The 26791-nt window shown below is 33.1% G+C and overlaps 1 protein-coding gene across 3 annotated transcripts; it reads right to left on the bottom strand.

The window, feature by feature from the left end:
• Window positions 1-2365: 2365 nt before the first annotated feature.
• LOC128244577 (uncharacterized) lies at window positions 2366-19112 on the bottom strand. 3 transcript variants are annotated; one of them, XM_052962569.1, is made up of 6 exons: window positions 19025-19112; window positions 6844-6919; window positions 6113-6456; window positions 5834-5876; window positions 5523-5642; window positions 2366-5430 (listed from the first exon to the last, which is right to left on the bottom strand). In XM_052962569.1, the coding sequence occupies exons 3-6, from the start codon at window positions 6398-6400 to the stop codon at window positions 5312-5314; spliced, it is 570 nt and encodes a 189-aa protein (XP_052818529.1). In that variant the 5' UTR covers window positions 6401-6456; window positions 6844-6919; window positions 19025-19112; the 3' UTR covers window positions 2366-5311. The 3 variants fall into 3 exon arrangements, with proteins under 3 accessions (XP_052818529.1, XP_052818528.1, XP_052818527.1); XM_052962568.1 differs by lacking the exon at window positions 19025-19112 and adding an exon at window positions 18511-18613; XM_052962567.1 differs by lacking the exon at window positions 19025-19112 and adding an exon at window positions 11082-11144.
• Between the last annotated feature and the right edge of the window lie 7679 nt (window positions 19113-26791).

The raw sequence follows: 26791 nt of genomic DNA, 5'->3' as shown, positions 1-26791 counted from the left end.
AATGGATGCAGTGAAAAATTAGCAAAGGGCCACGTGATCTCTGGCTATAATCTCATAAGATATATATGCTGATAAGTCAATATTTAGATGTACACGGTTCAACCCACAAAATTAGCTTTGAATTATTCAGTTCAACCCCCAACCAATAAATTACTTTTATAAGGCCACTCCTTTTTTATTTTTTGGTTTACAAGAATTTTTGGAAAAAATGTCCACCGGGTGGTCGAAAAAAAAAAAAAAAAAAAAAGGGAAAAAGTCACAAAACGTACTCTTAAAGGGTGAAAATCAGAGAACAACATAAAAACATTGAAAATTTATATCATTTACTTGACATTTTAAATTTTTAAACTGCTATTAATGCATGTTTTAATACACTCAAAGTTTCAAAGTTCTAATTAAACACACAGTTTAAATCTTACATACTGTGCATATAAAACATCAATGAAATTGACTATAAAACATGTTTACATGTATAAACTACACTTTTTATCAAAGATACATTGAATATTACTCAGCAGGACATTTGTTTAGCTTTAAGGGTATGCTAAAGCAAAAGTGAATGCAGAACACTTAAAAACTGACCAATATTAAATTGGAAAAAAAGGGAAGGCAAATTTTACGCTTTAAAATACACAAGAATTGCACTGTATTAAGACAATACATTACATTTTCTAAGCATTGTTTCAGTTATTTCAATATTGGAAAATGTCAATAAAGTGAAATAATTTCCAATTTTGTAAATAAGGAAGTAATATTGTATGAAGACATTGTGCTTTAATATTGTGCAAACAATTCCTGAAAAACTAAAAACCAAACTAGACCTAGATTTGAGTTTTAATAAGCTTTACCATGCGGGGTCCTAGTTGTGTGTAACCCAATCCATGCTAAGTCCGGATATTTTCGGACCGGGATATTTACCATGCGATGTTCAGCAAATCCATTTCAAATTCAAATCTTGCAGCAAATTACCACATCAGTACATAACAATCACATAGCAAAATAATAAATCTAGCATGTGACTTAACTTAATGTACCAATGATAGTAACAGTGAAATCCATAATTAGTTGTCGGATATTTTCATCTTCTCCCAACTCCGCCATTTTGTGTATCAAGCGTTCGCAGGGCATCTATACTTCATGATTGTTTATTTTTCATTTTAAAGAGAATTCCTTGGTTACAACAACAAATCTCATTTATAGTGAAATATCAAGTTCATAACAAATTAAAATGGACTTCAAAATAGTTTTCCGTGTTGTTTTATCTTAGTGTTTTGCACACAACTCCTGGCATTAGTAAATGGCATTGACACATGTGTTCAACTCTTTCATTGTTTTTACTCTACTATTAACCCAAACATGAATAAACATGTAATCTAGAATAAACACAAGCTTTACATTGACTCAATGACAAGTATTTCCAAACCAGTTTGTGATTTAAAATCCATAAACACAACCGACCGAACTTGTGAAACTAGATCACCGCTGTCAACTTAGAAATTTTACTTTCGATTTCACCACTCACACTAAGTGCACTGTTATTTGATATTTAACCATAAAATGTTATAATATTTTCTCACACATAATTTACAGATAGTTGTGTCTACTTATTCGATGGCAGCCGCTGCCACTTATTTTTCATCTATAAACAACAATATTTTCATGACCTAAATTTGCGGGGAAAAACAACAATCACGTGACAGTTATTGTTTGTGTCGGCTGTTAAATTTGCCAATGTATTTTGCTATTGTTATTTTAACAACTCCTGCATATTTAACTTAATTATTTCATACAAAGAATGACTGCTATCGTCAATTTCGCCATTGTCAACGGCGCTGCCATAACATTTGACTGGCTCACATGTTATTACTATAAATCGGCGAATACGGCTACGGAACAACAAACCAGTCGAGATCTACTGCATTCGTACTCTTATCTGTTCGTTTTTCTTTCGTTTCCCACCAAAATCAATACGGTCGGGAAAATAATCTTGAAAAAAAAGTGAAATTCATTTTTTTTTTTTTTTGTACTTTTCGAAAAATTAGACCCGCCGGTTTTGTAAACCAATTTATATAAAAGTAGTGGCCTAATTGTAAAAACGAATATATATATATGTCGAGATACGATTCTTTTTTTTTGGCAAAAACATGCACACATTTTAATCTTTTCTATTTCTCAAAAACATTTAAGATATTTAAATAAAATTTTGAAAAAAAGTTGCAAAAGACAAACTTCGCTCGGTTGGCAAGGCCCGCATTTCTGACTTAATAATTGTCGAGTAATGCTCTTTTTCCAAACAATATCAACAGACGATAGTTGGCGTTCGCTCCGTTTAATTTGAAATTTGAAACTCAGAAACAAGCTTAACTGCAAAAAAGCAAATAATACAAATTATTAGCACAACCCTCACCAGATTAACCGACAAACCAACATAAAACACAAAAGACAGCATATACATTTTATATAAATATCGATTAGTCATAACAGATAAAAGCTGCTATCTTTAAATATGGATTCAAATAACTCTTTATAAATAAATATGACAGGCTTGAAATCTACGGATACAATGAATTTATCCATAAATCGTTAAAATAAACATCAACATTGAAACATCAATACACTAAAGTCAAGTCAATTGTTATACTAGACTGTTATACTGTTATACTGGCCAGCAGCCCAAACTACATTGCAAACAACATAACATGATAAATTAGGACACGGGAATGAATCATTAACAGCACATTATGTATATCAAACATGATTACTTCCCTTTAAGAGTTAATTTCATATAATTTCTCAATTATTGTAATGTTTTGAATGGTCTTATTTAATATTGGACTATAAAAGGCATTTATATTTGTGTCATTTAATACTAACCAAATACAATCTGTGAACGTACAGCGCTAAATTTTTATATAAACAAAACAATGTTCGTACAGTGTAAAACAGTAACATTATCTTTATATTTACAATAAACACACATGCGATTTTTTCTGAGAGGTATTATAATCTCTGCCAATCTTAACTTGTAATTTAAGATTTGAACATTGTAATGTTATCTTAAAAATGCTTCCTTATGCTAAGTTATTAAGAAATCTATTTCCATCACCAACTTTTAGAAATGTCCATATATATCCAAAGCGATACAAACATAGCATGTTCTGAACAATTTTAACCCAACAGTCACATCCAACTTTATCTTAAGTCTTAAGCATTAAGCGTCATTGTTGGGATATATTATATTGGGCAGTCGAAACAATATGCAATATATCTCATGAAATTAGAAAAAAAAGATATACACAAAGGCATTATTCCACACTCTCCAAAAAGCATACATTTGTTATTACATTTATTTACACAAATATATATATGCATATCGATAAATCATTACCAATAATAGATACCGCCTTCAAATATGAATAAACTATAAATATCGTTAATTCATTACAAATAATCGTTACCGCCTTCAGACATGATCACATAATTTAAATCAATTCATCACAACAAATATAATTTACTGCCTTCATATATCTGCATATAAAATAAGTATCATTAAAACATAACAAAACTAAGTTATCGCCTTTAAACTCGGACACTTAATAAAAATAAATTAATCAAAACAAATGTAAATTACGCCCTTCAAACCCTGAAACACAATAAATATCTTTAAAACATAACAAATACCAGTTATCGCTTTCAAACATGGATACAATTTACATATTAATAATTCATTACAAATGAAATTAACCGCCATCAAACATGGTTACACTACACATATCGATTCATCATTTCAAGTAAAATATACCTTCGTGTTCGCTTATGTATTAAACATATTAGTTATTTTTTCAATGAATAACAATTTGACTTCAGAATAGCATATTAGCGCAGACCTTTTGTAAAGCATGATTTTTTCAGAATGGCTCAAAGTTAAAGGGACTATACATCAGATGATACAAGTAAAAGATACACAGAAAATTGTCAAAAACTTGAATAAAATTGATGTTGTGTCCAAGTTGTTAGTTTTCTTAAAAACATAAGCTCTTTTTGCCCATAGCGGAAAACAGTCATCAAAGGAAGACATTATATATATGTATTGTAAAATATATTCATACTCCTTTAGAAGAAGAGACATTTGCTGTTTTGATTTTGTTTATTATAATACAAAGTTCAGGCATATTTTTCAATTTGTGTTCGTGAAAATAAAAAAGACGTCGAATTGTTTCTTGATAAAATTAAGCCTAATTTTAGTGTGGCAGATCATAGGAATAATGACCTATGAATGATCATCGGGGTTGTCAATAACTAAATATTAAGTATTCGATGCAGACACAGAGATCCTATCATTCGTGTAACGCTTCAAAAATACAGACAGGAAACTTGAGTATAATAAACGTCATCTTTTTATTTGATTTCTTGTTTTGTATCAGGACACCAGTCTGCAGTACCTGTGCGAAAGGGGATCTTCATGGTGAACGAAGGTCGTTTGTCTGGTTTCATTTTAGATGTGCTTTACTCCGTTTGTCGCAATGTACAAAAACGTTATATTTAATAAAATCTTTGACATATACGAGAAAACAAACTTTCATGTATGCCTTTCAATGTTATAACGGGCGAAAAAGTATTTAAAAGTAATAACAAAAAGGTAATAACAAAAAGGTAATTACAAACCAATAATAAAAAAACTCAAAAGTCTCAACAGGGCTTCCGTAAAACGGAACGACAATAATCGAACGAAGACATAATACTTATATAAATTGGAAAATATCTACAATTTCATTTGAAAAATGACGTAAAGGCTAAAGCAGAGATAGTTTGGAATTAAATTTATAACAAACACAAGTTATATGCATGTACCAGGTTAAGTTATGGTTAATATTTACACAAAGAAGGTTTGTACTAAGACATTTACGTTTTAGATTTCATTTATGTATACACTTAGTTCAGCCATATTTTAAAATTTGTGCTCGTGGAAATATAAGGGACTCCAATGAGGTCTAAAATTCTTGATCGAATAAAGTCTTAAGTTAGTTTGGCAGATCATAGGTATAGTAAACCAGAAAATGGTCATTGGGGTTGTCAATATTTAAATAATCAGGATTCGATACCGACACTGAGAGCCTATCATTCAAGTTCAGCTTGAAAACCGCCGACAGGAAACTTGTATAGTAACCTTCATTTCTTTGAATTGATTCCTTAGTTTGCATCAGGACAGCAGTTGTGCCATACTTGTGTGAAAAGAGATCTACATGATGATTGAAGATCGTCGGCCTTGTTTCATTTCTAGACGTGCCTGTCTCCTTTTGTCGTTTAAGATTCAGTTGCGAAGAAACAATGTAGTAGCCCGGCTGTCGTACAAATATTTCTCCTTCGAGTTCCAAGTGGATGCAATTATTCGCAATATTGGTGCTGACGGTTTTAGGAGTTTGTAATGACCTACAATTAAAGTAGAATTTAATATGTTATCAGTGATAGATGCTACCTCAACTACTAACAATTTCTTCATATCATTAAGTATTTAAACTTACCTCTAACTATGTAGCTAGGTTTGAACTCTACAACTCCGACAATTTTCGAGACGGGCTGTTTGTTGCTTGTTTCCATTTGACAGTCAGCAAGTACCGAATCGTCTAATATATCAAGCAGACCTAAAGTGTGTAATTATAATGAAGTTCAGTAGATAAATCATACGATTTGTTGTTAATTTAGCGATTTTTAATGATTTGTATTAGCGAAATATCTGTAAATCGTATATCACAAACGTTGAATTACTTATTTTCTGTATGGTAGGGATTTTGCATTGGCATCACTTTCTTGTATTTGCAAAACGAATACTTACCTGCACTGTTCTTCCTATATTCGTAAAACTGCTCAACCATATCCTAGTGCCAAAATAAAGTGTATAATTAAGATAGAATCGTTGTCCAACTACACTTAATTATTGTACATTAGATGGGCTCGTGAAAGTTTAACTAAAAATGTTATTAACATCTAAATAAGAAGGTTATTTTTAAGATTACAAGCGAAAAAAAAGAAGCTTCTCCTACATTGTATCATGTGTTAAGGCTTAAAAGATATGATCTGTTAAAGGTATTTATGTTCATATATTATTATTTACCTTTTGTAACAACATCTGAGCAATGCTTTCGGCGGGTCCACAGCACATCCCATCATCTCTCATTTTGATAGCTAAATGATCATCTTTTTGGCCCGAGTTTTGGTAAGTTTTAGACATCATTTTGTCGCAAGGAATGCACATAGAGCTTCCTTGGGGAATAGTTGATGTTGTTCTTACTAACGCCCAGACTGTTATCAGCACCAGAAAAACTAACGTCAGCAAGATGGTTGTCACTATACAAATAATAGCATGCATCCTTTTGCCATTCAATATGCACGCACAACTCATAGTCAGTTATGGCTGTATGAACGATTGTATTGAAAACTACTGCATTTGTGGAAATCCTGAAAAAACATTTTATAAAGATTAATATCTTAATAACATAAAGCGTATTTCAAAAAATTTGATATCATATATATTTCTATCACTATTCCAGCAAACATTATTTATCGTTATCGTCTTTGTTAAATGTTAAAACCTAATCACGCAATTGAAATTTATTTCCTGCATACAGCGAAACATGGTAACGCAAATGTTATTTTATAAATAAAGCGTAATATAATTCTTTACAGTAAAAAATAACGATTATGAAAATAATATCACAAATTATATACGTGTCTGCTTTAGTTGATACGCAGAACTCTTCAAAACAATGAACGTATATATACTTTAATTGTTATATTATATCTAAACGCAACAGCTTCCTTTGAAAAATTCAATACAATACATACCGTCCAATTTTATCTGGGCTTAGGACCAGCAGACATGACGGTGTGTCTGGCAGGGTTAACTTCCGTTGCACATGCTCTGCAAATAGTTACATGAATTACGTGTGAAATGAATCAATGTAATGAACTAATTGTAGTATAGGGAATTAAATTCATCGGATCTGTTATAATAGATTGGAATCATTAAACTATTCTAACAAATTTCTGTATCATTTCGAATGCACTTTTCAATGTCAAAATAATTGAAAATAGGATTCTTCAATTTCGAAATTTGTGTAAGGCCGTGTTATTCATATTAAAGCAGGTGCATGGTTCGCCTTTGTTTTTCGTTTCTGTGTGCGTGACTTGAAAATGCTTCTTGTACATTTCTGTATTGTATTTTCGTAAGTGAGTTCCGCTTTCGTGTACGTTTCGGTTTCCGTGAAAAATCGCACAGTAACCGGTTATTTACAGAAACAAAAACAGTCGCGGTCGTGATTTTATACAGCAATGTATTGTGTTCAATGTTCATTGAGGTTGGCATCAGTGTAAGGTTTAAACTTTTACGTCAGCTTATGCAACTGTTAGTATAATGCAAATTTACCACAAGCACCTGCACAGGATTCGCGTTGTAACGTAATGCTACAAGATTGAAAATTGAAGAGAAATGTCGGAAATGCGGATAATTTAGTAGAACAATTAAAATAATTAATCACTTTGTACTAAATTATGAGTTTTACTGTAGGAAAATTGAAATATCACTGCCGAAGTGCATTTGTAATTACAAAATGCAAAAGAAATTCAAATTATTTATTTATGCGCACTTCCCACACTTACCTATATTTTTTTTAAAGTAAATGTAGTTAAAAAATGCAATTTATTATAATATGAACGAGTATCTTTGTTTAAAAAAAGCCTTATAGACCGTTAGTTGCAAATTTATCCTGCTTCCCCTCCCCCACTTACAGGGACACTTTTGAAGGTAAAAATGTTCCCAAAGCTAAAGCAAATGGCCACAAAATGAGATATATTTATGCTCTGGAGGTGGGAGCATAAGTGAGTAACGGACATTTAAACTACGTTTTCCTCAGTAGTTATTATAAAGTTTTATCTGTATTATTTTTTCCATTTTCTAATGATCGTTTATGAGAGAAAAAGTTGTTTTTATGATAGTCATTAAATTCTGTGAAGGAGTTTTATAATTCAATCCTCACAAATTGGTGTAAATTACGTTACCGTTAAAGTGTAACATAAAAGACAACGTTTGTACAGAAATGATATATTACACAGAGTGTTTAAACAAATTGAGTCACGCTATTTTGCTTGATAATAGAGGTTTTAAATACGTATTAGACGATTCCATCAATAAACCCCTGAACTTTCTTATGATTGTGCAGATAACGCGTGAGTAATTTACGTTACTCATATATTGCACAACGATTCATGCTGGTAAATTATTAATACCTTCTTGACAATTAATCACTTTAGTTAAACACACTTTAAATTTTTGTTTTATTTCTAATTTGAACCAGTGACAAAACCTACGTTACCAGGATTTCGTTACTTAGACCAAAGTTTTTAATGTTAACACATTCATGTAAAAAATAGGTTTGATGAAATAGAATTGTAAACAAAATATATGTTAAAATACAAACATTTATAAACATATGTGTTTGTTCAACAGAAATTGTAAAACGGCATTTAAAAGAGATACATTTAATTCACTCTCAATCCAGCGTGAAAATTCATTAAAATGCAAATGGCAGCCATAAACATGAATTGATAAATATTCGGATAAACTAAACTCTGTAAGATACATTAGAACTTAAAATTGTGCTTATGGAACGGGCCAGGCAGCTATGGAAGAGTTCATTAACAATCAAAATGTGAACGAAACTTTCCTTTTCCCTTGGTCAAGTTTCGTGGTCCTTAGTAACTGCTGACGGAATACCATTTAAAACCATTGGAGGATGTTGCACACATTTTTGACAGCAATCCAACACATAAAAGCCTACAATGAGTACCTGATACATTCGAAGAGCTGGCTGATTACTCAAATTTATTCAAGGTATTTGAATGCAAAAAATAACTACGCCAACATTCTTGATACAAAGTCCCAAATCAAAAAATCATACGGATTGAATGGTTTTTATGGGCAACAATGACATAATCTAACTGCCATGTCTACCTTTCAACCAGTAGAAAATTGACATATTTGCAAAAAAGCTTTGAGACCGCTGTTGTTCTAAGAGTAATGTGTTACAGTTTTACAAGTCTTGAAGATGCCAATGTTGAAGTATTTCCAAAGGAAGCATTAACCTTTTTCATCCTAACAAGAGGCAAACATAGACACGGTCATTGTTGGATCTCCAGACACAGATGTCCTCGTGCTGCGAGCGAAGTATTCCGTTTTATTTTATACAGGTGAAGGTAACAAGCAGCGATATTTCAATGTTAATGAGATTCATTTGGTGAAAACAAAGGAGAAGACATTTGTTCAGTAGTAATCGCCATTCATAGCTTCACAAGGTGTGATACAACAATGGCGCTCCTTTAAATCCTAGAAAAGGACTTATACCAATTCTATATAGCTTCACTTCCTATATAGAAGTGGTTGGATAAAGTTGTATCGAAAACGTGTGAAACGTGTGGACAAGTTGTACATTGTTTCACAAGAAATTATTAAAATGATGTGTACTAGTGAAGAAGTAAAGTACAGTGGCTCGGAGATGACGATGACTAAGTCGAGCATTTGAAGATGAATCGGATACAGTCTAGAGCCTGATGTAGCTTTATTGCAAGCATATCGGTTCAAAGTATTACGAAAGTTAAGTGAGGTTACTTGACTTCATTGAAGATCGCAGAATGTTTTTCAAACGTTTACTATAATGTATGATTTTAAATACTTCTGGACATTTTTTTTTTCATGTAAATTATGCCTAATTGATACGATGTATGGGCAATACAATTTGTCAAATATATGACACATAATGTAAACAATTGTCAAAGTGTTTTAATGTAATGTAAGAGAACTACATGTAAAGGAAAACCTTTTTTCGAGGGTGTACAGCACACTTCTAGACTGTGCTTTTAACATAATGTATACAATTATAATTTTACAGTAACATTGCATTGTTAATTATATTATTGTGGTTTCGTAAACAAAAAAAATACTGATGAAAAAGTATACTGTTTTAGAATGTAATTGACATTTCTTGTCTACTAACATGAAACATTTAGAAGTGTTGTGTTATGAATTAAATCTTGCATAACAGATTAGAGTTGTGATGAGAAAAGTGTTTTGTCAATAAATCTAGTCCTGTTGACTTTTAAAATTGTTTGTTACGTACATATTTTACAAAGTAACGTATTATACATGCACATTCATCAGAGTATGTGATTGGTTTTCTCAAAAATGTTTGAAGTTCGAAGCGCCATGAACAAGGATCATTGTAAAGGTATGATTGCAAAATGTAGACAAACGCCCCAACACGCTGAACCTTCTCTATGTCTTCTTCATCAGCTTGCGTAGCTGAGTTGTCAAAGAACTAAAGTGAATATCAATGTCATTCCTCTTAAAGACTATAAATGCTTGCATGCAAGTTTTGTTTCAATAGTAACGTTAGTGTTTAAATGTACGGTACAAATATACAATTAAAGTGTAAAAAACCCGGTTGTAGTAGGGAGCGAATCCACGTCGGTAGAGTCAAGCAAAATATAGAACACTGATACGATATCTACTCACCAACAAGGACTCAAACTTAGCTGACATACTTTTAAACCTTTATTAAATACATTTGCAGCATCACGTGATAAAGTCAATCAACCAACTTCGCTACAGCCATTTGTTGAATTGCGTTAGTTTAAACTTATTTAATTTTACAACGATTGTGAAATAAGCTATTACAACTGATATTAATCACCCTCGTTGGCGCGATATTGCGCGAGAGTGTGGTCTTGTGTTTTGGGGGAAACCGGAGTACCCGGATAAAACCCACTAAATTACTAACGCTTTTTAAAATGGAGGACTTCGAAGACAATATTTATGTATATATCAGTATTTGTTGAATGGTTCCAGCCGTCAGGTCAGTATCATAGTTTTAATACTCCTGATGATATGCCATTTATTTGTAATATAAAAACCGTGAAAAGTGCATTTTACAGACCATAAATAGTCCCTTTAAAAGCTATACAATCTGAAGGAATGTCCCTATATAAAGTATATTCACATTCAAACGTTGAAATAAGCTGCAAACACATACGTGCATTTATTCCAAAATGCAATACACTATTGAAATTACACTGGGCGAGATAACATAGATTCATTATTATGTGACACATGCACACGCGCTTACTGACCTAGAAAATAAAGACGCAGTAGTAGTAAACAGGACTAGGTTATACGATTTGTATAGATAAAGACACATGCACACGCGCTTACTGACCTAGAAAATAAAGACGCAGTAGTAGTAAACAGGACTAGGTTATACGATTTGTATAGATTACTTAAAGTGAAACATTGTAAACATTTACGTGTTTGAAAAAAAATATTACAGAACAGAAATGTCACATAAGATATATCACACTAAATATAATCAATACATTATGTTTGTAATTTGTATTAAACAATGATATTTGTTTCAAATAAAGCAACTATGTAAGCGCTAAGTGACTTTCAAATGTCTACTTCATGTTATCAATGCTATACCTAAAATATATGCAAAAATGAAAGGTATAGTTGCATTATAATGAGAACTTTACTACAAAATAAAATAAACAAACTATATGTCACGATATCTTTGATCATATAAGTCATACATGAGGTACTATCATTTAAGAGTGTCTTAAAGACTCTACGCGTACTTAAACCAGCCCAACTGCGTTTATATCCCAACTGCGTTTATATCCCCGATAATGACATCAATCACGCGATTCATTACTTAAATTTACACCAATAGTTCATTATTTCTCTCCATAGCTGTTAAAAATACTTCATTTCATTTGAGCAAGCCTTAAGGTTGTTCTATCTCACTGAGTCTGTATATTGATCGACCAGCCCGTAACCGGAACAAGTTTATCATATGACGTTTAATCACTTCAAAGTTGGAACGTTAAATCTTTTTTACAGAAAAATTGAAACGCGAATGACATGAACTTATTTTAAAAATCATACACTTACACCTTTTAACATACTGATTAAAGTTTTTTGTGGCCCTCTGACATAATACAAACAAAAGATAAAACAATTTTCAATTGATATCAATACGCAAAAAATTGCGTTCCGCACACATTCGAAGATGTTGCGATATGGCTGTTCATTCAAGGAAAGAGTTGATTTGTTAATATTTATCTTTTGCGTTCATCGTAAGGAGCTAATTAAGACGTTATGCAATGGCCCGTATTTTGTTCACCTGTCGTGCCATATTTGATTAATATCGTTTGCATTCTATGAAAACGCATATTGATATGCACATACATATACGTTTCGTTCGAAGCAAGTATTGCTTATATTTTGCCCATGTTTTGAATACATTAATTTCAAAACGAGGAACAGTATTTTTAATGGATCACATAAACTTGTTAAAAAAGTTCATGCTTTCTACGTTATACACATGTATTCAAACTTGAACGTCTCCAATAATTGACGAGTATAATAATTGTAATAATACAATTTTTGAGAGCTATGTTATAAATTTGTTTCCAATACTTTGCCATAAACAAGGAAGTTTATAGTTAAACAGTGATGAATCATTTTTTTACGCCATTGATGTTCTATTTTACACACACAGAAGGAAATGCATTATTACAGGTGGTATTCTTTTAAAACAATACTAAAACAATCATAATCGATAATGATGCAAACTGAAGTGCTGTTACCGTGCATGAACTAGCTTGCAGGTATACAACAACAGTTTGCCAAAGGACACGCAATACTTATAATACTGATTATACAGTAAGTGGCAATATACAGTCGAACCCCGTAGGCTCGAACTCCCTTCGCACGAATTTCTCGTTTGCTCGACTAGATGTAGAGGACCGATATCTTTAAACTGAAAGTTAGCAATCCTGCTTGGCTCGAATACTCCGAGGCTCGATGTATTTTCGCAAATCGCTGGCAGTTCGAGCCAACGGGTCCGACTGTAGTACTAAACACTTACTACTCTTATCTACTGCAATCGCGATTAAAATGATACTTTACTCGCGCTCCGCGCTCGTTGAGTTTCACACTTATTCGGGTAATGGTTGCATTTAAAAATTACTTATATTATATAAGCAATCTTGTAATACTTAATTGTACACCTTGTGCACGGTTTCATAAAGCATTTCCAACAGTCAATAAGTTTTGTAGTTAGAGTCCAGAGAACGGTAATATGCATTCAAAGTATATTTCTTTGTTAGCTGCGGTGAAAATTCATACGTTGTGAATGCTGGTTTAAACAGCAAATGAAAATGTTTCCGAAAAAGTTCTCTCAAAAGGCAAAATCTAAATGCAATATAACTCCTTCAATTAGACTGGCATTTTATGTAATATTTTGGAACGAAAGGGATGATCAACAAACCACAGAGTTTTACTATACATTTAATATAGGTCTTAATACATTGCATCTCAATCATAAACTGCTTTCATAGAGGCTTCTCTGGCTGGGAAACACCAGGTAGTATCATATTACCACAGCGAATATATTACATTATCTCTATTTTTTTCAGAAAAAATATTAAATGATTTTGCAACAGTTAATATAGTATGTAAATCTCATCAGTTTAATTATTCTTCATAAATTAAATCCATTGTTGATTTTTTAACTGAAACATTATTACAGAATTTAGTATATCATTAACTAATGTCAACTACCATTCCATACATACATCAGTTAATATTTAATCTCCATTCTTAATTGTCTAATCAGCTTAAATAACATTTCACAGAACATTATTATGTCAACCTGTCGGGTGGTGTTCTTACCCGTGTCGGATAACGCCTAGCACTTAATTGTTTATCTTCCAGTATGCCCGTTGAGTTATTGTTTTCACTGCTCGGTGTAATTACCGACCTCTCACATTCCGGTTGTTTCAATTCATGTGGTTTGTCCTGGGTTGACTCTTGCAAACTTTTTAGGCCAATCAAATGGTAATTCATTGTTAACTGTTGATAATTCTCCGGAAAGTTGGCATCATTTTTACGTAAATCAGCATTACAGAAACGGATCTTTTTGTCAACTTTTATTAGGTATATTACTGGTCTTTTATTTTATGAACTATTCCTGGAAATCAATTCCATTTTCTCCAACCAATTATGTAGCACATGCCCGTACCATTTGTTCAATGTCCCTATCTATGTTTTCCCACCAAATATAGCTTCGAGCCACCGCCTTCATTCGGCACATACCCAGATGTTGATCACGCAACTCTCGCTCAAAGCCGGGTGTTATTTCTGCAATGTCTTTGGCAGAAATGGGAATTTCCTTGACATAGGACACATTTCCCTCATCTTCGATGTAACACGCGTCCGTACCCGAAACTAGTAAAGGTGACAGAAAATCGCAATGTCCATGATCTGCAGATTTCCTGTACACAATGTCACACTCATACGCGGATAGCGTAACTGCCCAACGCTGCAAAAGCGATGTTGCTATAGTTTGAATACCTTTCTTTGGACCCAAAATAGTTGTCAATTTTTGTGATCGGTGATCAACGTAAACTTGCGTCCGTACAAGTACTTGTGAAACATTTTCACAACATACACTAGAGATAGTGATTCTCTGTGAATCTGACTTTAGTTTTTCTCACTGTCCGTCAGTGTCCTAGAAGTATAAGCAATAGGCCGCTCTTGTCCATCTTCCATCATTTGCGATAACATGGAACAATGCCGTACAATGACAAATCGCAGGCTAATGCCACCGGCAATTTTTTGTCATAGTAAACTAATAAGCCACTGTTCACTACCAGGTCCTTGCTTTTACTGAACGCCTTCTTGCAAGCTGCCGACCACGCCAATCTTTCTCCCTTCTTTAAGAGACAATAAAGAGGATGCAAGAGTGATGCAAGATTTTGCAAAAATGACCGATAGTATCCAATTAAGCCCAAATATGATTTCAGTTAACTCACATTTTCAGGTTTCGTGCAGTTCTTGATGGCATCATGTTTGTCTTGTGTGACCCGAACGCCATGTTTCTTTACCAAATTTCCCATGTACAACATCTCGTCCTCGAGGTTAGTTATGGTATAAACTTAGTTCAGTCATATTTTTACGTGAAAATAAAAGGGACTATCAAGAGGTAGATCATAGGTATAGTAAACCAGAAAATTATCATTGGGGTTGTCAATCTCTAAATGCTCAGGATTCAAAACAGACATGGAGAGCCTATCATTCTTGTTTAGCTTAAAACCGCAGAATGGAAACTTGTATAGAAACCGTCGTTTTTTGGAATTGATTTCTTGGTTTGCATCAGTATACCAGTGGTGACATGCTGACTACAGGTCGTTGGTCTGGTTTCATTTCTACATTTTCCAGTCTCCTTTTGTCGCAATAGATTCAGTTGCGAAGAAACAATGCAATAACACTGCTGTCGGACAAATGGATGCAACTATTCGCAATATTGATGCTGCCGGTTTTATTATAGGAGTTTGTAATGACCTTGAATTAAAGTAGAATTTGATCTATTATCAGTCATAGGTGTCACCACAACAATTAAACGATTCAGACTGGTTGTTAAGTTGTTTCTTACCGTCAACTATGTAGCTAGGTCTGTACTGTACAATACCGACAATGTTCGATCAAGTATACCTATAGTGTGTAATATAAGAACAACTTTCAGTAGATAAAACGCGTCACTCATTTTCCTATATGGCTTTGTTAATTATTGTTTATTAGTGGTAATCCTGCGGACCGAGTGACTTGACGGTATGTCTGGCAGGGTTATTTTCCGTTGCAAAAGCTCTGATATTAGTAACACAAAGTGTGACCGATGTTAGACCGGTGTTGTATTGTACAGCAGTACTTTAATTTTCAAACATGGTTTTTCGCTGTGTTTTCATAACCAGCAAAGGAAACACTCAATTATATTTATAAATGTCTTGAAAACCATGTAAAAGAAAAGTTGTTACTTTTAAAGGTTATATATTTCCTCGACAGCGGGCCGTATTAATGCCGATATTATAGAAGGAAATGTTCTGTTGAACAGCTATTGCTATCTGCTACTTTTGCTGCATTTTGCATGTTTCACTTCAACGATCACCTTATTTGAACAATTGTCATTCTGCTTAATGGTTACAAGTCTTATTTCGTAAATTTCAATTGTTAAATTCTTTTACTTTTCGAGTTTAGCGATCAATTGCGAACGTTAACATTAAACAATATTTCAAAATTTCAGAAACTAATATGGTGTATATGTAACCCATACTATATCTTAATTGTATTTACACTAATAGATGACATGTTGTTGTTGTAACATTGTATAATAAGTTTTGAATATAATATTACTTTTATGTTACAGTCATTATTCTTTTTGAAGTGGGTGTTCAGAACCTTGCACCAATTGAAGTATATGTTTTCAACGTTGTAACATCAAACGTTTAACCTTCAAAGTTATTTAAACTTGGAGCATAAGAGTCATTTTAATTTGTTTCTACGTTGGATTATAACTTCCACACAAATTAATTATAAAATAAGAACGTGGTTATTAGTCCGTTTATGCAGCATTTTTTAGGCGGCCACAGGACGTAGGCCGATATCCTGCCTACTAAAAGGTGTTGCAAAATTGGGTTGGCCTGCAATAAAATCCGATGTCAGGCTGACATAGCTTATGATATCGGCTTGATGACGGTCCGATGTTTTAGTGCTTGCAGGGAAGCTAAATGTTGTATTGGATCTTTGAGGAACATTTAATTGGATCATCGTTTTAAATTCGTGGTTATCAACAAATAAACTATTCCCGCAGAACGGACGGTTTAAATCACGTTGAGGGCACATTTCCACAATCGACTAATGAATTGAAAATAGGATTCTTCGATTTCGGTACTAATGTGCCAGGCCGGTCTGCATGACTTTTCCATATGGACGCATGATCCATGACCTTTGATCAAAACAAAAAAACGCAAGCAATTATAAGTTAAAATATATCTTTCGAAAGGGAACATAACTAATATATAGTGAAATTCATTCTAACATGTTTCTAATAAAAAAACAACATTGGAAAGTTTGAATGGAAGTGATGAAGTCCTATTTTTTTGCGATTTTTTTCTTTCTTTTATTCAACTTTTTGAAACAATATCTGACATGAAAATGTGCTTTAAATAATTCAATTCGGTTTTTCTTGTTTATTAACTGATGGAAATGGCAAACTTTATAGATGATTTTTGTTAATTCCAAAATAGATATCACTTAATATTGTCGAAATATGAATTTATAAGGTTTGATATTCTGAATCAAACTCACAGTATGCATTTTTAACACATATTTGACACATGTATAGAACACTTCTTAAAGAGAGTTTGCGTAGGAAATTCTACCTTCAAAAGCACAAGAAAAATTCCAACTTTTTATTCTATATCTCAAAATAATCCACCAGCGTTAAATTCTGGTTGTTCAACATCTACTTGCAAAAAATGGTCGTTTTAAAGCATCACCTAAGACATCTGTTAATCGGCGTTACGTTTATTTTTATTGCTTTTAGAGGAAAAAACGATTTGATAGTCCCTAAGCTGCAACCTTGCACAATAGTTATACAAGTTGTCAAAATATTGCTCATTTCGTTCCTTTTTCAAAAAATAACATATTAAAACTTTTATATAATCTGACCAAAACACTAAGTAATTTAGGTCGTACAATTACGTTTATGGTCATGTTAGTGGTTCAAATATATTTTGGTTTGCATAAAATATGAACACGGTCTATAAATGTTTTTATTTTATTTAATATAGTGAATATAAAAAATATATGAAAAAAGGTGTGCAATGTACATTTGATGCATGTCCATGTATGTCCATGTTTAAATAATATATAAATTTATAATGTTTCTAACAACTTAAAATGGAGTTCATCTTTGAATAACAATTTAAGTATGGACCTAGAAATTCCTTGTTTAAATTATTTTCATAGTTCATTCGAGAAATAAAAACTGCATCAAAACCCATTTATTTTCGTTGGCGTCATAAACGCCATTTGAGCGTTACCCTGGTTAGCCCGAACGTTTGACGTTACGTCAGACGAATCGCTAAATATGCGATCATTCAAAGAAAATAGTTGCGGGCATGAATTAATACAGGAAAATTATTAAATGCATTAAACTTTGACTATTTTTTTGGAATATTCCAGGTTGTTTTTTGGGATCATGCTTATCATTTTCTATGATTCATTTTCATTTATAATTTCGTTGGCATTAAAAGACATAAAAAAACAGTTTTTACGCAATATCAGTTTTAAGTGTGTGTCTACTTTGACAATAATTTATATATGTTTTGATTTTAATTACTGTTTTCATTTAATACGCAGTTTGCCCCACTAAGACGGATGAATATGCTGTAAAACGAGAGCGGACCCCGTACTCTAAAAACATTTTAAGGTGAGGTGTTGATAATTATTTATAATATTAGAAATATAGGAACTATTCTGTAACCATAATTATGTACCCAGAAAGGAAAATAAGGTTTACAATTTGACACTTTTGATACATTTTGATTGAAGGTACTTACGAAATTGTGAGTTTCGATATCAGCTTTTAAATCCAATTTAACTCAGAAAACACAATTTCAGAAAATACAAAAATGTAATAGCTGTTACGGCTTTCGTTATCTGCACAATGGGCTACAATGTGTTTATTATTAGCAACACGCAAGAGTTACATAGATAACATTTCAAGGGCCAATTGATTCAAGTCGTGAGGATATTACTGAAAGTTAAAGTTAAAGGCTGTATTCCTGATAAAAACACGATATCTTGTTGCAAAATAGTTACAAGTGTCAAAGACGGATATCATAGTGTAATGTAATTGGCTATGCATATTTGCCAAACTCTTCTTACATTTTATAATATTCGACATGATTTATCCAGTTAGTATATTAAAATACTGCCTGCGTTTGTTGTCAACAGTAACTTTCATTGGCCGCGAAAATACATTACTTTTCCCCCTACCTGCAATAATAGTTGTGTTGCATACACCGGTCAGTGGCTTTACAATAGCTCATAGTTATAGTTTAATGTACTTACGTTAAACTCTCTAAATTATGTCATTCCATTTAGTAATTTCACGTTGTAATTTAAACACGGAAGTAAAAACAGTTTGTTTTGGGGCGGCCTCTTTTACTGGAATAATCTCTATTCGTAAAACATGCTTTATAGGTAAAATGCTATACCTCTGTAATACAAGGTTACGTTAAACCATTACTTTAAGTTGTTAACGTCACGGTGGATCACGCTTACGTGACCGGAGTACGTATCATAGGGATTTCGTCCGGATTCCGTACGTGGCACTAGATTTGATGTGGCGGAGGACTACAATCTACGGATTTTCCGCACGGCTGCTGATTGGATGAGATTGGCCATTTTGGATTTTCCGGGTTTCTGATTGGTTTTGGGGCAAATGATTGCCATGTCCTCATCACCAAGTATCAAGGCGCGGGAAAGTATAAATACAAGACCGCGCAGCAGACGCGAGCTTTCACAACTTTTCGGCCATATTGGAAACTTTAAAAACTGAACTTTCAAATCTTTTCATACAAGTTTATTTATCAAGAAAGAGAGCTACCCTGCAGCAATGTAAATATTATATTATATCATTATAGATAATAGATAAAAGGAACGTTATCATTAAAAGAACATTTACTCTTTAATCAAAGTAATATTATTAGAGTATCATATTTGTTTGCAAGGATTGATATTTATTTATGAGTAAATAAAAGTTATTACACATGTCACGATCGTTGGTCCTGTATCTAGTAAATTTAAATGTCAACTGGAGCATCTGCTGTCCGTTTCGCATGAAATAAGGTAAACAACAAATCGAACGTATAAATTGAGTCGTCTACGTAAGGGTTCACGTTACAATATCAATGCCATGTCGATCAAAATTTGCTACAATATTGAGGAAATTGTGGGATATTAGTAAAATTACTTTTTGAATAATGTTGATAACTTTCATCGTGACTTGAGTTTTGATAAGTATTTTCTCGTGGGTGAATGCATTTCTCCTTTGTACCATATGTATCAAATACTAGGTATGCTTGCATTCAGACCTTTATCACTGACAACGTTGCTCATTTCGTTTTTCGTCATAATCTGACCTTAAAACTAAGTAAATTAAGTCAAATCATTCTAATATATTTCAGTTTTACAAATAAGTAAAAAAAAAAACACTTTTTTTAAATTTAACTTGTGAGTATAGAATAGGTAAAAATATGTATGCATTGCATATTTGATGCATCATAAAAATACAAGACATTTCTAAATCGTATATATTCTGAGACCCTAGAACTAACCTACGCTTAGTAAAGCTTATAAAGCAATTAAACGACATATCGCTTATTTCATTCATTCCATGCTGATACAATGCCAAAATAAAGACGTTCAAAACATATATACGCATTTGTAAAACCACTTGCATCTTTGATATTCTTATGTAAGAATTTTAAATGCGCCAACAACTTATCTGAAAGAATGTCTCTTATCAAAAGCATCAATCAAAATTAAGTTAGGAAGGCTAACTATTTCGATTGTCACAGTTTAATTGTTTCATTTAAAAAAAAGCGAGATATCTAGTTTTCGTTATTTTTTATCCGGAAAGTAAAGATATTAATTATTGTATTTTTTTATTCTAGCAATTCAATTGAAATGGAGAAGAATCTTACGAATATAAATATTCCGTGTCCAAGCCTTTTAAATCCGTAGAAACATAAACAGCAAGCACTCCGATTTTCAGTAACATACAACATATAAATGTATTGATCTTAATGTAATAAATACTGAGGCATGACTTCAGAAGTGTATAAAGTGCATACTACCTAGAAACGCTATAGCTGTGTTCAAAAATAGATTCCTATATCAGTACAATTATCGTGTGTTGTAAATTACTTCAGGTTTTATTGTCCCCACTTTGAGCCTATCGGATGTAAATCATTATCAAGTACTGGTTCATTGAACCTGGATTAGTTTATTTAAACACTGGCGCTTTTGCCGTGACCCAGTTTTTCTTTTTTATCATTATTGAATAAATACAGTGCCAAATTTTCTTCACAAGTGTCCTCTTACAGACGAATAATGCGTTTATAAATAAATAAATAAATAAATAAATAATGATTTATAAATAGAGAAATTGAAATATCTTTCTGAAAGATAAACTCTATTATCATAGCCTTTCTAAATATAAAATATCGGCTTGTGGGATTACTCTAAGTTCTCGTGCACGTTTTGCTTACAACCGTAAGATGACACTATTTAAATAGCTCTGCCGGGTGTATAGTCGTATAATGAGCGATCACTATCCTTTATTGTGACTGATAATCAACAAATAATGAAAAATGTTTTAAATTGTTAATATTAACCAAATGTCGATTTAGAATATGGGAAACAATACATACATTTCTAGAAAATTAGCATTATATTATAATTCAAACTGTCCGTAAATTTTACGCCTAAATAATAATAAAATATATCATTTAGAATACTGTTATCTCTAAAGCCATATCCATCTCACTTCAATTGTAATGAAACGCACACGTGCCGCCGAACCAACGAATCTCGGCCTTTAATTAAACAGTTAACATTTGCAAAAGAATATGTGAACGCCTTTTAATGAATTTACCATAAATACAAAACCAATCAATAGCTGCGGTGTCCGGGAGCTCATGTTTTGTTCCTTATTGAAACATATACTGTAACGTCTGAATAAAAGCTCCGACCATGTAAAGGTAATAGTTCATGTATTACTCTTCAAACATATTCAGTGTAAGGCAAGGGAAAACAGCGAACCTAGGATTAGGTTCGTTTAATTGTAATACATAACTTCCAGGCATAACAGAGTTTTAGTATGACTTCACTGCCTAATATATGGTGAGAGTGAACTCAGTTTAGGCAAACACCAAAATAGAATTCAATCGATAATTGGTTTCGATTGACCTGTTTTAACGATGCACTATAAGTCATCATTCAATGACCAGACACTCAATGCAAAATGTACCAAAAAAAACAACAAACCAATTCAACTTAAGGTTTTCATAGAACTTCTTTTGAAGCAAGGAGATTAGCGAAGTAGGAAGTAAATAATACCCTGAATGGTTCATCCTATTTGCGACATAAACTTTTATTATTAAACGACAAATCAGTATGTTATATATATAACAGCGTTTGTAAACACAAGTATTTAAAAGATACACCCTTAAACATCTCACCAAGGTTTCTATCATTTGCATGTTATGTAACGTTTATTTCACCAACCGTTCAAAGGCAGGGTCATCAAAATGTTCATTAAGGAGATACAAGACATTGTTCATAATGCGGTGATAAAGTTAACAATGATTGGTGTATTAAAGCAAAAGCGTTCTTTAATATATGAAAGAAAATTGATTTTTAAAGATCAGCGGGTCAAATGTCAAGTTAAAAATCGTTTTTCTTTCATATATTAAAGAACACTTTGGCTCTGGGACCACTAACTTGGTTGTATGCTTGCTCATGGCCAGCAGATGAATCATATCAATGTTGATATCTGGATCTAAGGTCAAGTTTGTGATGTCTGATACATGACAATCGGTTTCCAATCAATAACCGAAGAACGCTATGTCCCAAATAGTTCATATTTTAGGCAGGTTGGTCATCACCAGCAGATGAACCCTTTTTCGTTTGAGATCAGTGGGTCAAATGTCAAGGCCGTTGTGACCATAAGCTAAATGAAACTCTTCCTACCAACAATTGAAAGAACGCTAAGGACCTAGAGACTTCGAACTTGGTAGAACTCCTACAAACATGACAGGCACTCTATCGTTTTGATGTCAGGTGGTCAAAAGTCAAGGCCATGGTGACCTTGAGCTCAAAATCCAATCTCATTAAAATATTAAAGAATGCTTTATCCAGGTACCTTAAACTTGGCATGTGGATTACTGCATCCGCTTCCTTTAAGTCTAAATTTAAAAACATTCGCGGCGTTTTTGATGCTTTGCAATTGTTTGTTTATTTGTTCATGGTATATGCTTCTATTTGATTGGAAGTTTTTCTCCAATTTATTGCCTGATTTAGTTCACGCCACATGGCTTTGTTTTCTAGCAATATATTCTTAAATTAGTTGGTGATTTAATCAACAATTCACGCGCCTCATGCAATGTTTCCCCAATTTATTTGCGTGATTTCTGTAACAGTTCATACCACATGGCCTAGCTAATATGCAATGTTCTGTTTCATATTTTAATCCATTACATCGTTCTGTAAATATGCAATGTTTTTGGTTTTATTTTATTGTTAAACAGGTTTAACCCCTCTCTTTTATGTCAACAGCCAGGACTTGTCCTCTGAATTTATAGAGAAGAGTTTTCTTTATTAGCTCATATTATGGAGAGGTGGAGAAATGTTGTTCCCATGACTGATGTCGCAGGCCGAAAACAATCTACAACTCTCTTCCGTGGTTAGCAATTACTGGCAGGCATCGCAAATCACTTCCACTATGAGAAACCTTACCTACGAAATAGACGACTTGTTGGTGACACTGCGTTACTCGTAATTCATCTTAACCCAATTGATAGAATGTTTGAAAATGTAGTAAATGCCAACTTTGAATTGAGGGTGACAGCCCAAATACTAGTAATGCTAATATAACCTGCTCAACGATTTCCCAAACCAACCACTCAGCATGATCCCAATTTATTCCAACTCTGTTTAACAAGCTGAAATCTCTTTAATTTCAGTTTATACTATCAGTATATCAAACTCAGACTGGTCCCAGAATGTGCGATAATATTTAAATTGATGTCTAAGTCTTGACTGTTTAAGGCCACACTTTTATTAAACACGCAATTTTAGTAGCATTTTTTTTCTTTTACATGTTGCCAAATTTAACGGATGTTTAGTGCGATTTACTCTGATTTCGTTGTTTTATTTTGGTTTCGATATAATTGTGTATATGCATATCGATATTATTGCTATTTTATTTTGTTCACCAATTCAATTAGTTTCCTTTCTATATTGCAATATTACTGTGGATCTTAATTTTTGAATGGTGCTATTGCTCAACAGCGTAAAGTTTCAACTTACTTGCACATAATAACACCTTCTTATGTGTAGAGATTGATTCGAATGGTCATCTCATAGCTTGCATGTGCCTGTTGCACTACACATGAAACTCTCAATTTATATGATAATAGGATTGTGCAATTACACAACTTTCAACCTATCAACCTATCTTGCCAGGCGGCAGCGTAAGTATAGACAATAACGCCTTCTTTTTGTGTCAATGTATAATTTTAGTTTTCCATCCTTCCCATTACTCGGTACATTTGGATATACAGTGTAGTTCACTTATGAAAATGACTAACTAAGAGTTTTTAAATCATGTACAGGCATAGGCTTAGGTGACTCTTAGTGTTGGCTGATTCTCCCTTGGGCAGATTTGTCCACACGAATATGAAATTTTCGGAAAAACGATTACAACAAAATAATATTTCGTTACATCATTTTATATCGTTTGAAATAAATACCCATATTGTATTAAAATCATTGTGCTTGTGTTTTCCCTTCATCCATACGAGTTCGCCCTGGCCCTTAACCTTGGTCAAAATATAAATGGAATGTTATGCGAACATAAAACAATGTATGACATTATAAAAAAAACACTTATTATATTAGTGAAATGTAACCTTTAATCTCCACAGTATTGGTTTATGCCTGCATGATACCGCGTCACCTAATTCATTCACAACATTGATAAATGTTATCTGTCAATAATTTCGCTCATAAGCCACACTTGTAAATTTGCTTCCTCAAGTTTAAAAGATTTCAATAGCAACCTGTATTAAAGACCTCTTGAAAAAACTTTAGAAAATTCGAAAGCGTTGCCTTCTTCTGTTCTGAGTGTATGTTAATCGTGCTATTTTTGTATTTGAGGACGATGGATGGATGGGTGTGTCTCTTAAACGAGAGGAAGTATGATATAACCTTGGTGTCGTCGTAGTGCAAGAACATTGACCATCATTAATTAGGATTCAAAATACAATCAAGATATTAAAATGAAATTACGTATATATGTTGCAAGAGGCAATATGCACATAGCAGGGCACCTATCTTTAACTTGAACACATAATGGGTTACTCCTCTTTTTAACTACAAAAATCAACAGACGGCACCCTTGTTTATAGATAACTCCTTCGCTTAACTATGTCCAGGATATAAGGAATTCATCAAAACAGACAAACATTCAGAATGCACAATTTAAACATATTTTCACCGCACGATGTGTTAGAGGATATGATTATTGTTAAACCATCTCTCAGACCATTCCATTTGGCTATGTATCGAACCGTATCGAGTGGTGTTTTCAGCTAATGTGTAGATTTTGACTGGATATTTCTTGTATTTTGATAGACAGCTGTGCCTCGTAAAATGCCGATGGGAGAGGCCTGGCCCATATGACAATTCGGTTGGCCGCAGCAGGCACCTGGCTGTTTTTCTATCGTTCAACCAGAGGGCTGGTTGTTGTACTTGAGGCACCTTTTCAATGATCATAGTGCATATGAAAACATACCGAGTGTCTTCATCACACTGTGGAAAATGGTTCAATATACGGGAATGCACTGAAACCCGTACATCCAACGTGTACGGTTAGTGTACGGGATGTTGAACATACGGGTGTGTTCGGACCAGTATATTCATAAAACTCGTACATCTTGAGTATACGGGATTCGATGTACAGGCGCGTACTAACCCGTACATCCGTATTATAATAAAACAATAAATTCTGTAATCAATTTAGGTCTTTGGGTGTTTAAATTGATAGCATATATGACATGAACGACATTCATATCATTGACTTAAAAAAATCACGATCACGTAGAAAAACAGGACGGTGTCAGAAAAATCACCTTTGTAGAAAATTGATTGTTTAAATGTGTTTCGATAGTTGATGATGAAATTAAAAAGAGGTGTTAAGGATAACAAATAAATAGAATGGACAATACTGAGTTGATTGACTAACGACAAGTACTTTTACTATTTTGATGGATGTACGGCACCGTACATCTCCGTATATCTTGAGTGTATGGCATGTACGGTCTACGTACATGTTGAAAATACGGGAATTTATGCTAATCTGTACACTTTGAGAGTACAGGATTATACCATTCCCGTACACGATGAATATACGGGCATGTACAATTCCCCGTATATTATGGATGTACGGATAAATACAAATTCCCGTATACGCTAAGTGTACGGAACACTAACAATTCCCATTCACTACGGATATACGGAATTGTACTCTTTCCCGTACACCCATGTTATAAAGGTTTTGAATTTTGTAATCAAGAAAGGTAATTCAAATTTGGTGTTTTATTTGACAGAACATATGATATAAACCATATTTAAACCATTGACTTGTATACATTTTTTCAGTGTTACTTAGAAAAACCGCAATGTGTAAGTAAAGGTCACGTTTTGTAGAAATTGTAAATGCTATTTGGGGCTTTAACAGCCTTTGATGAAATTAAAACGACATCTTTATGATACAAAATAATAAAATTTGACAATGTTGAGTGGTGTTACATTTGACAGCATATATATTTTAAACAACATTTATTACATACACCATTGACTTATTCGTTTTAAAGTATTTCGCATAGTAAGAGGAGTCGCGTTCTGTAGAAATATTAACGCTTTTATGTGTTTTAACAACCTTTGAAGAAATTACAATGACATCTTTATGATACAAAATAATTGAATTCGACAATGATGGGTAGATAAATTCACGGCTAGGGCTCGGGAATGTTTAGTTTCCCGTACATG

The sequence above is a fragment of the Mya arenaria genome, chromosome 8 (genome assembly GCF_026914265.1).
Source record: "Mya arenaria isolate MELC-2E11 chromosome 8, ASM2691426v1".
NCBI lineage: Eukaryota > Metazoa > Mollusca > Bivalvia > Myida > Myidae > Mya > Mya arenaria.
This window is presented reverse-complemented; position numbering and strand designations above follow the sequence as displayed.

What these genes read in the sequence shown, in the direction of transcription:
- LOC128244577 (XM_052962569.1), bottom strand. Translation starts at nt 6,400, where the DNA reads ATGAGTTGTGCGTGCATATTGAATGGCAAAAGGATGCATGCTATTATT. An exon ending in CTCAGATGTTGTTACAAAAG is followed by an intron (nt 5,877 to 6,112) that starts GTAAATAATAAT and finishes TTTTGGCACTAG; the next exon opens with GATATGGTTGAGCAGTTTTA. An exon ending in ATATAGGAAGAACAGTGCAG is followed by an intron (nt 5,643 to 5,833) that starts GTAAGTATTCGT and finishes TACACACTTTAG; the next exon opens with GTCTGCTTGATATATTAGAC.